This window comes from Seriola dumerili, unplaced genomic scaffold (assembly GCF_002260705.1).
Source record: "Seriola dumerili isolate Sdu_G_001 unplaced genomic scaffold, Sdu_1.0 BDQW01001414.1, whole genome shotgun sequence".
Classification (NCBI taxonomy): Eukaryota; Metazoa; Chordata; class Actinopteri; order Carangiformes; family Carangidae; genus Seriola; species Seriola dumerili.
Window position 1 is genome coordinate 188,382 of NW_019175669.1, and position 14,971 is coordinate 203,352.

At 41.0% G+C, this 14,971-nt stretch overlaps 1 protein-coding gene across 1 annotated transcript; it reads right to left on the bottom strand.

Annotated features, from left to right (window-relative positions):
• Nucleotides 1-842: 842 nt before the first annotated feature.
• pou2af1 (POU class 2 associating factor 1) lies at nt 843-14,203 on the bottom strand. The gene is made up of 5 exons (XM_022768089.1): nt 14,171-14,203; nt 8,506-8,633; nt 4,607-4,646; nt 4,239-4,516; nt 843-2,949 (listed from the first exon to the last, which is right to left on the bottom strand). Exons 1-5 carry the CDS (start codon nt 14,184-14,186, stop codon nt 2,515-2,517), a joined length of 897 nt encoding a protein of 298 aa, XP_022623810.1. The 5' UTR covers nt 14,187-14,203; the 3' UTR covers nt 843-2,514.
• Between the last annotated feature and the right edge of the window lie 768 nt (nt 14,204-14,971).

Below are 14,971 nucleotides of genomic sequence, written 5' to 3' on the forward strand. Positions count from 1 at the left end.
TTTATTCTCTCTCCCCCTTATTTTTTTCTGTTTCTCAGTTTCTTCTCCCGGATATTACCTGTTGATGCCCGTCTCAGTATCACCTGTACTCTCTGTGTGTGTTTTGTTGTTTTCACAGTTTGTGATTCTGCAGGAGAAAACTGAACCAAACCCAACTTCTTGTCATGCGTTCCTGTCACATGAGCAGGCCTGGCACCCCCCCCCCCCCACACACCTGTGATACAATCTCAGGTGTTCCCAGGTGTGGAATTCTACAGGTGAGTTGAAGCCCCTCTCACGATGTCAATGTCCCCTGCGGGAAAACCCCCGGGACTCGGAGGCTTTCACTGCCAAGAGGAAGCACGAGCGCCGGGGTAAAAGCCTCAGCTCTCTGCTGCTTCCTCACATGTGTGTGTGTGCTTGAACAACTACCTATAAAAAAACTTTAATTCAAGCAGGAACATTTCCAGTTTACACTTTAAAGCTGCACCAACAGGTTGGTGTTTGAACGGCTCCAAATGGCAGCAAGATAATTTACTGATTCTTAAATTAGTAATTTATTTCTCTTGGGAAACTCGTCTTTGTTATCTGAACAGATTTCTGAAACTTTGCCTGAACATTCCTGCTGTTTCCCGCTCTGCTGCTGCTGCTGCTGCTGCTGCTGCTGCTGCTGCTGCTGCTGTATCTCTGTAATAACATATAATTTACTGTATATTTCTTATGGAAATGTAACATGTTGCGTTTCATGACACTGGAGACACTGTATTGTTGATCTTTCCTGATGCAGTTTGAGTTTAGAGTCAGTTGTTTGACTCCACAGTGAAGGCTCAGTTTGAATTTTCAGATTATTTATTGTAGTACACAGTTTTCACTTTGTGCCCATGACATTCTTTTTCTTGCAGGATTCAAATAGCATTTTCTAAATCCATTTTTCATCAGCTATGAAAACCTCCTTCTTCTTCTCCTTCGGATACCGACAGTCAGGACCCGACTTCATCTTTGTTCCTCCGTCAACTTCCCCCTCTGACAGCATTAATGACGGGCTTTTATAACCAAGGCCACACCTCAGGACAGCTGTACGATAACTGTGTCCCAGAAAACATCTGACATGTCTCTTTTTAAAGGAAAGAAAATGAAGGCGCTGCTAACAAGAATATAAATTAGGTGAAGCAAAGCATTACATCTTATTACATACTCAATAAAACAATTATGTATATGAGAAATAGCAGGAACAATAACAGTCGAAGGCATTTTGGCTGAAATTGGAGGAAAAATGTAAAAGAAAGAAGTTTAACTGTTAACATGGTTTAATACAGTTTAGTTCTCGTATCATGAAATGAATCATAGAGATCTGGGAACATCATCAGACAGGTTTTAGCAACAGTTTAATTATTATAGATGTTTGTACCAGGTTTCAAAAATACGAGTTAGTCAACCAGAAAATGGAAGCGATCTATAAATTATTACCCAAACTTTCTCTTTTAAACGTCCAACATAATTAAAAGACTGTTTGGTTCAACTTTGACCTTCCTCTTGTTTCCTGTGAAATGCAGCTTCATTACCAACATTTTAACTGTGTTCGCTTTCAATCTGAACTCCACTTAAACTAGGTTTAGATAATCTGGTTAACGCTCAGCTTGTTTACAGTCTGTCTGATTGTCTGTCACCATGTTGCTGCACGTGTTCCCAGATCTCAGCCAGGGCCGGACGAACCTGCGAGGGGCCCAGAGGGCTGAGCTGAACTGTGGGCCCCCAACTGACCTCCGCCCAACATACTTGTTTCCCCCAACCCATTTTTCCCAGAGGACAAGAGGCTAACTACTATTACTGCCCCACAATAACCTACAGCAGGTCATTTAGTCTGTGATCATTCTGATTAAAAACAATTTTGTTTAAGAATATGCATCATGTATAATATCAACTTAAACTCGAGTCTGTAGGTCTCCGGCAGAACACTTTGTGTTCTCGAGATATCGCGTTCACAAGGCGCAGTTTGTGAGTTCACCGTGACCTTGACCTTTGACCTTTGACCTTTGACCACCAAAATCTAATCACTTCATCCTGGAGTCCCTGTGAATGTCTGCGCCAAATTTGAAGAAGCTCCGTCAAGGCGTTACTGAGATATCGTGTCCACAAGAATGGGACGGACGTACGGACGGACAACACAAAAACAATATGGCTGCAGCTCTGCGGCATAAAAATAAAGACAGGTTGTGACACAGGTTCTCCACACAAGACAAGGACCTCAAGGATTAGTTTTTATAGTGTGATATTGATGCATGTTACCAAACAAATTTGCAATGAATCATATTACACACAGACAACCGGGGGCTTTACCTGATTTGCCTATTTGACAACACAGCCTGACGCCTGAAGTTACTTTGTCCACAGCTACAACATGAAGACCCAAGTCATAATAACGTGAAATTATCCAGCGTGCTCAATAACAGGGCTCCGGCACTGAAACAGATGGCAGTCACTATTAATATTAGAAAGGAAACCCGGGGAAAAAACTGCTGTACAGTCTGAATGTTTTCAGACGTTGGGGATGAAGAGCGAGCCGCTGTACGAGTCTTTGTCCTCCTCTTCACCGTCTTCCTTGTGATCCTCCAGAAGTTTATCCAGCAGGTTCGGTGATTCCGGCTCTATCTCCGGATCTTCGTCCAGTGACTGGCCCGGTGCTTCGGGGTCCAGCTGGTGCTCCGAGCGCTGCGGGAGGTCGAGGATCTGGGGCTGAGGGTCTGCGCCCTGGGCCTCCAGCTGAGGGATCATGGTGGCCAAAGACATGGACAAGGGCATGTGCACCAGGGGCGAGCCGGACAGGGCCGTAGAGCCGGGAGCAAACTGGACCCCCGGGTTGGGCATGGTGGATATGGTGGTGAGGGGCTGGGCCCAGGGGAGGTACGTCAGCCCCGAGTCTGGGAGCTCCATCTGAGGGAGGGCGGCCGGTGCTGGGGCCACTGGTATGGTCTGGAGAGAACGACAGATGAAACTAAAATATTACTGTCGATCACAAAGGAAGTAAAACTAGCAAAGACACAAATCGTATATTATAGGAAAATATCTTAATGGTTTGGGACCTTCACTGCAGATTCTCTGTGGTTTTATAATCCTTCATGAACTCGACTGTCCGGCTTTTACAGACACACAATAATACGCACAAGAAAATAGGCGACGCAGCTTTTTTTTAACTGTGCTCCAGAAATATGGAAAACCTGTTTATTTTCATTTTACATATTTTATCATCTACTGTCTTTTTATTGTCTATTTTCATTGTCCTTCAAAGAGCAGTGCCAGTCAAAGGACCTTTAAACATCATTATCATGAAGTTAATTGCAGGTTGGAGACTCTGTGGTGTGGCTCTTTGAGGCAGAGGGACCGGTGGGGAATCAAACAGTGATCACTCCCTGCTCTCTACCATTGAATCATCTCCACTGATTTAACACTGACCTGTTGTTCGTTGGACTCATGGGAATTTAAAAATAAAAAAGGCAGGAAATCAGCAGTAGAAGCAGAAATATTATGTTTCTGATTCCATCTTCCTCCTTAGAACCTGGTGCCTACATTACCCACAATGCAACCCCACCAGAGAAAGTTTAATCATGTATTATGCCAGTTGTTAGCATCTGCCAAGGTGTAATTTGAGTATTTGCCTGTAGCTGTTTCGTTTCTGTTCAGCTAAACTGCAGCAGCAAACACATTTTGCATGTTTTCTATTAACGTAATGAGGATATGTTGTTAATTTACATATTTGGCCGAGATATGTTGATACTGAGAGTCTCAGCTACATATTTGTTTTCCTCCAAAACATCAGATGTTGCAGAACAATATCCACTTGTTTATCCAACTGTTTTATGTTGAGACTCTCACAGAACCTGGTTAAGTTTAGAGAAAGATCCTGATCTGGTTTAATACAGAAAAACTTCAGTGGCTTCAAACACAAACCACCATCTTTCTCTAACCTGCACCGAAGTGTTTCTGTTGTCTGGACTTCACCACAGACAGGACTCCTCTAGATGCAAACCTCAGTCTCAGCGTGACCTTCTCTCTGATCATATAATCCAGTCAGTAAGTATCTACAAGCTTTCTGTTGCAGTTCAGTTGTATAGAAACATAATTCCTCAGAGACAGAGTCGTGGTTTGTTTCATTGTCGGTGTTTTTTCTTTCACTAGAGAAAAGGACTCCTCTTGTAATGTTGCCAGTGTATTTTTGCATGTAAGGTCTTGCCTGATTTGTTCGCACATTGTCTCTTACTCACCCCAAAGTTAGTGAGCAGCGGTGCGTGTGTGTAGGTCAGCATGGTGTAGCTGGGGCACAGAGTCTGCATGTACAGGTCTGCAGTCAGCGTGGTGGCTGGGTAGGCCAGAGGCTGAGCCGAGGGGTCCTGCTGGTTGTACTCGGGTGAAGACCACGGCTGCAGGCCGGCGCCGGGGGCAGGGGGCGGAGCTCTCCATCCTGTGCACTGCAGCCCCGCATCTCCTCCCGTGGCTGACGGCTCAGCTGCGGTGCCGCCGGCAACATCAGAGCCAAAGATGGCTGAATGTCAGAGAGAGGCTGAGAGTGAGTCTTTCAACGTGCACAGACACATGCTTCACCAACAGGAATCAATTATCAGTGAAGAAATACCTTGTGTGTACGATGACTGGTTGTTGTGAGAATGTACATTCTATAAAAAAAGAAGAAGATTACATCAATTAAAAAATGAAGTTGAACAAGTCAGTAGTTGCAGAAGATCCATTCTGACATGTTGCTGCTGCAGAACTGGACCCGGTTCTCCTGTTGATATATAAATATTCAGTATTTACACTTGTACCGACCAAATCCAGGTGTGAGCAGCAGCTGAATCAAGACCATAAATAAAGTCTGTGTGTGTGTGTGTGTGTGTGTGTGTGTGTGTGTGTGTGTGTGTGTGTGTGGACATTGTTAGCAGCAGTGTGTTGGGTGGAGGAAAGTGTATATGTTACATGGGCCCGGGCGGCGAATCATTCATATATAATTATAGGATTCATTCAACTTTGAAGTGTCAGTTTCTACCTGCAGGCGAACAGCAGCTAAATCTGTTAAGAGATTAATGTTGATTGTACAACGTCACTGACAAATACATTACACAATATATACTCTGACTGCTGAGGAAGACCACATGATGGTGTTGAAAGCTGTTTTTTTTTTGATGATATATCTCTGCCTTTTATAAAATCTTCCTGTAGGATTGTCGGAGCAGAAAAGCAGCTCTGTGCCTGTTCTGTTGTTGAGCATGAAGTTGTATCACATGATCTTCCTCGGGTCGACGGACTCGTCAGAAATTGTTGGGAAAGGTTTTCTCTGGAAAACCATCCACCAAAGAAGACCCTGAGATATGATCGAAAGTTCCAGAACAGCTACTAATGGACGTCCAGATCGAACTTAATCTTAACTGATGCTGAGTGTTGATGTTGTAGATCACGTCGCTGCTGCGGAGATGTAAACAAAGATCAACAGAGATATCACTTTAAGAAAAACGCTGAGCTGACCAGGAAGTAACATCATTTTAAATCTTGAATATTCTCAATTTATTATATTATAATTTATAATTTGGTTTATTTCTGAGAGACAGTGCACATCATTAGTCAAACTTCAGTTTCATCACTGTTTTTATCACTTGTTTTGACACTTTGTTTTTATCTTGATTGAACTGCATTCCTCATCTTCATATCATTCACTGGACTGAATCTGGGCAGGAAATCATTGGTTTCTTATGTTTTTATCCTCATGCGTCGATGATTATTTGGCATTTTGTCAGTTCGTACTTAAAGTTCAGTGACCCTGTCCAGTTGTCCCCTCTCTACTTCCTGCGTTACCTCTCTGTGTTGCATGTGCACACCCAGATCTCCATCGTGCAGAACCACACGCATGTCTATCTGCTCTGTATGGTTCCTATCAGGGTGTGTGCACAACAAGGCAGCGATACAGTAAAGAGGCTGAAGTCAGAGGGAATGAGCGATGACAGCGCTGACAGCTGGTGTCAGCAGTGAAAGACCAGGTCCTGCTGCCTGCTGCCTGCAGTCAGCCAGCAGGCAGCAGGGCACGTGCTGTCAGGTGCCTGTAAGACTGCAGAGTCACTGGGGAGCTGGTTAATGTTACAGCTTTGACAGCAGGTGGAGGGTCACAGAGTTCAGTCATTACACCAAAGACTCAGCTCCTAATATTACTTTCAATCAAGTGCTGAGGACGGTGGGAAAAACCAAATCAAATCAACAAAAATTAACTCTCATGAAAACTTAAAGCACTTTTGGACTGAAATTGTTGCCATTAGTTACATGTAATTTAATGATCCAGACTAATTACTAATTACTTCTATCAATACACTCTGTCCTTTTTGACAAAAGCCATTCAGAGTGTGTAACTCTAGAAATAAATAATAAGAGCATCTGCTGGTCACAAAGCTGCATGCACCAAAGTCTCGCCTCCACACACACACACACACACACACACACACACACACACACACACACACACACACACACACACACACACGCCCCTCCTCTTCGCCCATTTTTGTATTAGCACGAAGTTAGGGGCGGAGTCAGGCACTGCCAAGATGGTGACGGCAGGGCAGCTCACTCTGAGCTTCAAAACTGCTCTTCAGAAAGCTGAGGGTGACGTCCATCTTTATTTACAGTCTATGGAGGTAAACATGTCGTTTTGAGGGTGTTACTGTCTCGACAACCAATCGCTTAACAATAAAACATAACTATGGGTCGTAATAAGATGCTGACACAAATAACACGTCATGATTGGTAGCACTCTCATTTCTGTGCGCTAAACTTGAAGCTACAGCCAGCAGCTGGTTAGCTTAGCATACAGACTAAAAACAGAGTGAAACTGCAAGCTTGGCTCCGAACAAGGGTAAAAAGAAACAGCTTGCAGGCACCTTTAAAGCTGTCTAATTAAGTCATCATGCATTATACATTGTTTGTTTAATCTGTACAAAAAAACACCAGTGTGACAAGAACAAGTTGCGGTTTCACTGATGCAGATATTGTATTTCTTCTCTGGTGCAGTGAATTCCAGGAGTTTCTGCTGTTTACCATCAACCTCAGAGTGACAATCACACACAAAACCACCTGTCTGTTTGGCGTACATGCACACGTGAGAGTGGTATTAATCTTCTCATCTCAAGAAAGAAAAGACATATTTCTCAAATATCAAACTATAAGGTGGAACACATGTGAAAACGTTATTATAACACAACCACTGGAATCATTTCGAGACCCGGATATTTAAAGATAAAAAGGTTCCTTGAAGCCAAAAGTACAAAAGAGACATAAATCCTGCTGCGCGAAATTATAAGAACTGAAATCAAATAATGTTTTGGATGATATTAAATGTCATTAATGTCGGTAAACTATTTTCATGTTCCTCAAAAATGCTCTCACAGTGAAAGTTGAGTAGTATGTATTACATGTTTTAACCTACCTGAACAAAACATCGAACTACACTTAGTATCAAATAATGTTTCATGTTGTTTCTCTCTCTCTGTGTCTTATCACAGGGTGTGTATGTGTGTGTTTGTGCATGAATGATTTGTGTCTATCCTCTACTGATCTGGAGGATTTAATAAATAGCAAGGGGGAGGGCTCTTTGGCAAGGCTGCAAGTTATTTTGCATAGGGCTGCATGCCCAGCCCTGGAGCCATGCACGGAATGGCTGTAACTGTCATGGAAAAACACCTGGATTATATAAGGGCAAAATCCCCCCTCTTGGCTCTGGGATAGGCCCTGGGTCCTGACTGCTCACATCCTGATGGCCTCCACAGGGACCCCCTTTACTTCTGCACAGTTTTGATCTGTTGTGCTTCAGCTTTTATAGCCGGCAACCTGCGTCAGGAGGTTCAGCCCACCTGCATTTCTTTTTACGTTTATTGACTCTGTTCATCTTCAGGATAGTTCAGATGAATGTTAGCCTGCAGACTAATGGAGATAAATCATCTGAACGCAATTAAGGTAGTGTTTTTAGAGATGCAACATGGTAGTTAGACATTATTCAGTGATGCATCGAAGAGAAAAATTTGCAAAAATGTCGTCACAGCACCCCAAAAAAAGTTTGTGAACTTGAGTTAAGTTAGCTGCTCCTGGCTGAGGCATAACAAGGAAAAGTTTGTGGGTGTTTTTCCAGCCAAATGCATTTAAAAAGTTAATGTTATCAATTAATTTTCTGCTCTTTCAAAGACCAGCTACCTGTGTTTGATGACTCCATCCTGCACATGATCCTAATGTTGCTCCACACTGTAACTGTGTCCTGTGCTGCTTATTTGTTTAGTGACTAATCCCAAAGTGCAGGGAAGAATGTGTTTCATTGTTCGCAAGGATCTTTGGAAAGTGATTTTCTTTGGAAAGGCAGTCTGCCAACATGTTCCCAAACCTTATGGGAAACAGTGGTTTAGGTGTCAGCATGTAAATGTAAGATGAAGAATACAGAGTGTGTTCAATATTATCAAAAAGCATTATGCAATCACATGTCAGTGTCATGTGTCTCTGTGTCCTCACCGCAGTGAGGGGCGTTGTCTTGGTGCTGTGCGGCTCCTGACTCCGCTTCCTCCTCAGCAGCTCTTTGACCGGGTCTCTGACTCGAACACCTTGGTACGGCCTGGACCTGACCAGAGCTGATGGTGACGCTAGACAGGAGAGACAGAGAGGCAGAGATACATGACTTCATCTCTCTTCAGTTGTCTTGAGGCAGCTCCTGTGATGGACACGATGGGTTCACAGAGTTCACGACCATGAACCACTACGTCCCCGCTTTGAACTTTGTTTTTCTTAGAGCAAAGTTAAACCTGTGTCAAGGAGTCACACCTCGACATCGCAGAGTCAGTAAAGGTCGGAAAACATGGCTATATAATGTTACACGTTAAACTGTAGACGTTAACTTGAAAAATTAAAATTTGAACAGATACAATTTCTGCTAAATATATATATTTATTGTATATATTGCAAAAATATTCCTTTCTATTGTTCTTCAAAGTTAAACGTAGAACTAGAAATAAAAAACTGAATAGAGAAATACATAGCATAAAAGTAATGACCAGCTTCAGACATTCTGCAAAAAAATAAAATGAAATAAAATGAAATAAAAATGAAAACTCCTTTTTTCGACCAAATCATCCAAATAAATGTAAAAATGAGCAAATTTTATCTTGTGAAATTCATAAATCTCATAAATTTGTTCACATCAATAGTCAATAATCCTCTCTCCACAATATGATCTTACATTATAATTCCTTATGACTGTTATAAAACACTGTAATATTGTATATTATAAAGGCTAATAGCAGCTCTGTTTGTGTTGTAATGTTTTAGATACTGTATGTGTAATTTTGTACTGTAAGTTAATTTTTAAATTAATAAAAATAGGAATAAAATCCAAACATACAATACTAATAAAATAAATTAAAAGTATAATATAATTATACATATAATAAATGAAATATAACTTACGGTATTCATTGTCACTCACATCTAACTCAAAATATTTCATTGATATTTGGCTGGTTACTGGTGGCACCTGCTGTGGTCGCTGATGATTAACAGTTTATTGTGTTATCCAGGTAACGGCACCATCGTAAAGATTTTCTGTTCTTATACACTTCTATGGATTTGAATTTTTCACTGATAACCGGGGGCTTAGTGTCCTGTGGAGCCGCACTGACAGAGACTTCAGGCTAAATACTCTCCCAGTACATCCAAATGTTTACAACCAGTGATATCCTGCAGGTATAAGCATGAGGGAGGAGAAATCTGATCCGACACAGAGGGCCTCTTCTGAATAAACTCAAAGCAACAGTAGCGTACCTGTGAAACTGCAGACAGTGGCATCCCTCACCTCAGCGAGGCCTGAGGCTACGAAGTCAGAGTAATGGCATTTCTCCCCCTGAACCAAAACACTTAGTGAACCCAAAATAGGCTGCAGGACAATATTTGTTCAGTTTCATTTTTTAGGGAAAGTAAAATAAAATGCAGAGCGTCCTGACCCTGCATTAATGACTAAGATAAGTATTTTCTTTTTAAAAGTCACCTGAGAAGGACGGAAGTGGAGGAGGGTGGAATAACTCATTAAGCACCAGGAAAAGTGATCTGCACCATGTCTCTCCATCACTCACCCCTCTGCCTCCCTTCTCCACTTTTACTTTTATGCACATTCACAGGTGTAGTTTTACAGGGAGATGAGGAGATGTGTCACCTCCACTTATTTCCTGACAGATGCTCAGCAACAATCCTCAGACTCACAGGATCACAGCAACATTTAAAGAAGTCAAAGCATCTTAATTCATTATTTATAGTGATACCCTATTATTACCCTATACCCTCTATATGTTAGGTTAGGTTAACTATGAGCCCCTCTGATGTCATAGTTTCTCTGAGGCTGAGCTGCAAATCTGCAAGAACTTTTCTTTAATGAAAAATGAGCGTCAGTCCGAATCCCAACAGTCAGAGCAGCTTTGAGAGGATGGTCTCATGCTGCCTGATCTAAATGCACCTTTGTATTTTGATCGCAGACAGAAAATGACATCAACCAGCCTCAATACATCAACTCTCTTGGATTCGACAACTTCCTGTGGCCATTATGTCACAGTGAGATTTAATCATTTCTAATTATGTTATTATCGCAAAATCTCCATTTGAGAGAAAGTGTGATTTTCCGGCTGTTGGGGAGGGATCGTGGGAGTGGTAGTAGCGTACAGTTAAGTCGGCAGTAAGCCTGGACTGGTGTACAGTTAAGCCGATACTAATGAAACGGCATGTACGAACACGAAACATGGTAGTTTTATGGCAAGAAGGTGCCACACTGTGTTTTAAATGCAGCAGTGTGCTCAGGCATCTGGTAACAACCCTTTCATATTTTCACACAGTGAAATTCGAAACCCTCAGTTTTTAGATTTATGTCCACACACTGGTGACACATGTTCACGGTTTAAATCTTGTTTATTTTCATATTGCATAGTTAGAAGCGATTGTGACACGAGATTTTACAAGCAGCTTGGAAAGAAATCCAATCTGATCTACTCCTTCCATTGTTCTGCTGTTGGACAGTTCAGCTCACACCATCTCCACAGTTTACGGGCATGTGTTAACCTTAACAAGCAGCTGTCTGGTGCAACACGCAAACAATGCATATGCACGAGAGCGCCAAAATTAAACCTAAAATGCAGTCGGCCGTGTTATCTTATTTCCCTAAACTTCAGTATATTTGCATTTGGTGTATAAAAATGGTTTTAGATGAATTAGTCTAGTGATCATGGACGCCAATGGACTGAATACACTGTAATTATCTAAGATTTTAAAGGATAAAAATAATAATGAAAAATAATAATCAATATAATATGATATGATATATAATATAAAAATACCCAACTATGGCTGTCCTCTTTGGATCTTAAAATGAACAAACATTTCCTGAAGAAACGACAAGACAAAACACCCATACTGTATGAAAAACGATAAGCAATCAGACTCTGCTCTTTACCATTGCCCAGAATAGTTTTATCAAATCTGTTTCTGATGGTATTTATCAGTTTGTTTCAGTAAATCATGTGGAAGAACATTAATCACATCAGCTTCGGTTCAATCTGGAAGTGTTTTGCGATCACCGCAATCCTCTTAATTCTCCTGCTAAGAATTTCCTTCCAGTTACCGGGCCTGCTCCTCTGACCTTTGGCCTGTGACTGCTGTTCCCATCAGTGATGGAGGAGGGAGACCTGTGGTCCAGACTGCCGTTGTCTCTGTCCTCTACGTAACCCCTGTTGTAAGGTTAAGGGTGTCCTGACAGTATCTTGTCCAGATTCCTATCTGCGGCTGACTGATCTGCCTTCTCAGGTCAGACACACTCTAAACAACACGGTGTGACCGGGTGCTGTGTGCAGACAAGTCCATGATGCTTAACAGAAACAGGGGCTGAATATCTGGAGCATATTTCACGGCAGTTTATAGGCAGTTTACAGTTTTTATTATTTTGCTGACTGAAATGTCAACTGATTGTCAGCAGATTTGGTCACTGCAGCAAGCTAGCTCATGAAGCTAACTTTAGCTACATGACTGGGCTGAAAACACTACAAACACTAACTCCAGCTGACGTTTTAATGTTTCCTGTTCACCCATTTTCAAGACAGAGGGTTAACAGATCTTAAATGAGCACTTGCTGGCTACATACACAAAATTATGCTAAAAGACTGAGGCTGAAAGGTGAAAAGTTAGCATCACGAAAGAGCTGTTTTTCTTGTATTGCATACAAACCATAAACCAGTTTACCCACATACAGTACCAGTCAAAAGTTTGGGTAGCTTTACTTGGACAAACAGAGTTTAGCTTTTATTGTTTCTATATTTAAAAACAATATCTTTTGATTTTAACATTACATTTTCTTCCACATCCCACTTTCTCCACTTATTTCTCCAACCTGTCTCGTCTCTCCTCTGTGTTTGTATCACGTGACCAGTACCGTAAAGGCTAGAAAATCTGTGTGAGTTAAAATATAAACGCTGTGTCAATATTTAATAATTCTCAATAATTTATAGGTTACAGATCTGGACGGCACCTGGGTCGGTCGGTGACCTCCTGTTTTAGGATAATAACTAGCCATGTCTGGATGGATTTGTTTTGGTGTTAACTTTCTTTAAAATTCAATAAAGAGCACCTGTTACCCCAAACTCTGATATTCAGGAACAGTTTTCATACAATGGGGAAATACTTCACAATGATATATTTCACTGTGAACAGAACTTTTTAAAAAATATCATCTGAAATCTCTCAAAAACACAGCTAGCTACCTATTCAAATGCTAGTTAGCCAACATGTTAGCAATTTCAGCCAGCAGCTCAGTTACTCACAAACTCTGTCTGCTAAATCAGATATTTGTAAATCTGCAGGATATTTCTTTAAAGCCTCAGTTTATTTGGGATGTGAAGCAAAGTTTTCCCATCATGCAACAGAGGACTGCTGTAGCATTTTGGAAATGCTCATTGTGGAGCATTCAGGAGCAGCTCTAGCGTAGCAGGAGTTCAGGAAGTGAGGCTGTCACTCAGCCAACAGTAACAAAGGATTTGTAAAAGTTCCTGGCAAAGGATTGAAGGATTGTGAGGAGTGTGCTACAAACAAGGGGGTGGTGCTTATCGTGACTTCAAACAGAAGACAGTGCTGTGTAAATGCACAGTTCAGGTAAATGCTAATATGGATTTTTGAATTGAAGCTCAGTTGTAGAGAAGCTGTTGTTGTCTTTCATCTCCCTCAGTTTGAAACACATGAGCACACACAAAAACAGACAAATAATCAGCACGGCACATGCACGGGGGGATAACACAAAAGAGGAAGCTCCACAGCTGCACGGTCTTTTACTGCGGTGGAGGTCTGCCACCATTTTGCTTATCAAGATTTCTGGGCCAATAGCAACACGCAGCCAACTTCCAAAAGACCACCTTCCTCTTTCCAAAAGAGTCTGACACAGCAGCTTCAACACTGATCCTGACACAGTACACAACAGGAAATGTTTCATATACAGTTGTTTCCTTGTGTTAATATTCAAATAATCACCCAAATGCTTGAATTAAACATTTCGTTTGGTGTTCTTTATGGTAGGTTACGGCAGGAGGATCACTGAGTACGATGATGTTGTGGTTAGAGCTTTACAAACCACATTTCTTCTGATCAGAAATAATAAACTAATCAATTACAACTGGCCAAAAACACAACAGCAGAAATTCATAGTTTGATTAAATCAAATTTCTTTGTCTCAGCAACAAGTTTCGTCTTCAAGCAGATAATTATCTGTAAATTATTGCACACAGACACTGCCAAAAAAATGAAATAAAATCAAATCTATGCTTCTCAAAGTTTGTAGATATTGCAGGGCTGTTGAAATGGATTGCATGGCATTGCATTGAACAGTATATTCTGCCGATGATATTATTTCCACCTCCTCAAAGTGAAAGGTGATGTAACGTACACAAACTGTGAAAAAGATGAGGTGAAACCTGAAACAAGTCTCAAAATTTAAAAAAAACTTTCTTCAGCTCTTATCTCCATCACTGAAGCCAAAGTTTAATCACTGAAATCATAGACCGCTCATCAATAAATGCAACATATATGTGCAACAATCTGCATGAAAGATATTAAAGTTTGTGTATATCATGTAAATAAAACAGCAACGTCGTGTTGTACTTACATTTCTCCCAGTGCATACTGCTTATCTTGCTAATATCGTATAGTTAAACTGAAGAAAATCAAAGTGGCGGGTTGGCTGACGTGCTTTATAGCAGCCTGTAACTGGCTAATAATCCCCCTGGGATGTCTCAGTTTCTCCAACCACAAATCTCCTTTATGCATGTAGTTTCAGTGTTAGTGCTATTTAAGTTGAATCATCACTACAAGAGATAAAACCTTTTGAAAAAGAGAAACAGAATGATGCCGAAATGAAACAGAGCATTAAAGAAAATGAACAAATAAATAAAGGAGAATCAATCGTGATACGTCTGATGCAAATACTGTTTTATTTGTGTGACAGACTTCCTTCCTGAAACGTCAATAATATTCAACAACATTTTATGTAGCGACTTAAGGAAACAAACTAAACGTGGCTGAGGTCGGGCCTGGGTAGATTTGTCTGACTCGCTACCAAAAAAGCCCAAAATATGTGAAAGAAAAAAAAAAACTTTATTAACACAAAAATAGCGATAAAAGTAAAATGTCAGTCAGCAAAAAATACAACAACCCCCTCACCCCCTCTCAAAGTCCAGTCCTCTCTGAAAATCATTCATGGCTCCTACATTTCATGTTGTCTGAGAAGTTAATCAAAACTCACATAAAGCTATTGATCGCAAAAAAAAACCTTTGGATCATTTAAACATATATGAATCAATAATTAAGTTGATGTTTAACTTAAAGGGGAAATCTTTCACTTTTGCACATCAAGGTCTGTTTGGATGTTGGAGATGTGAATAAAGTTGTAGGCTAAAAAGCTTTTTGC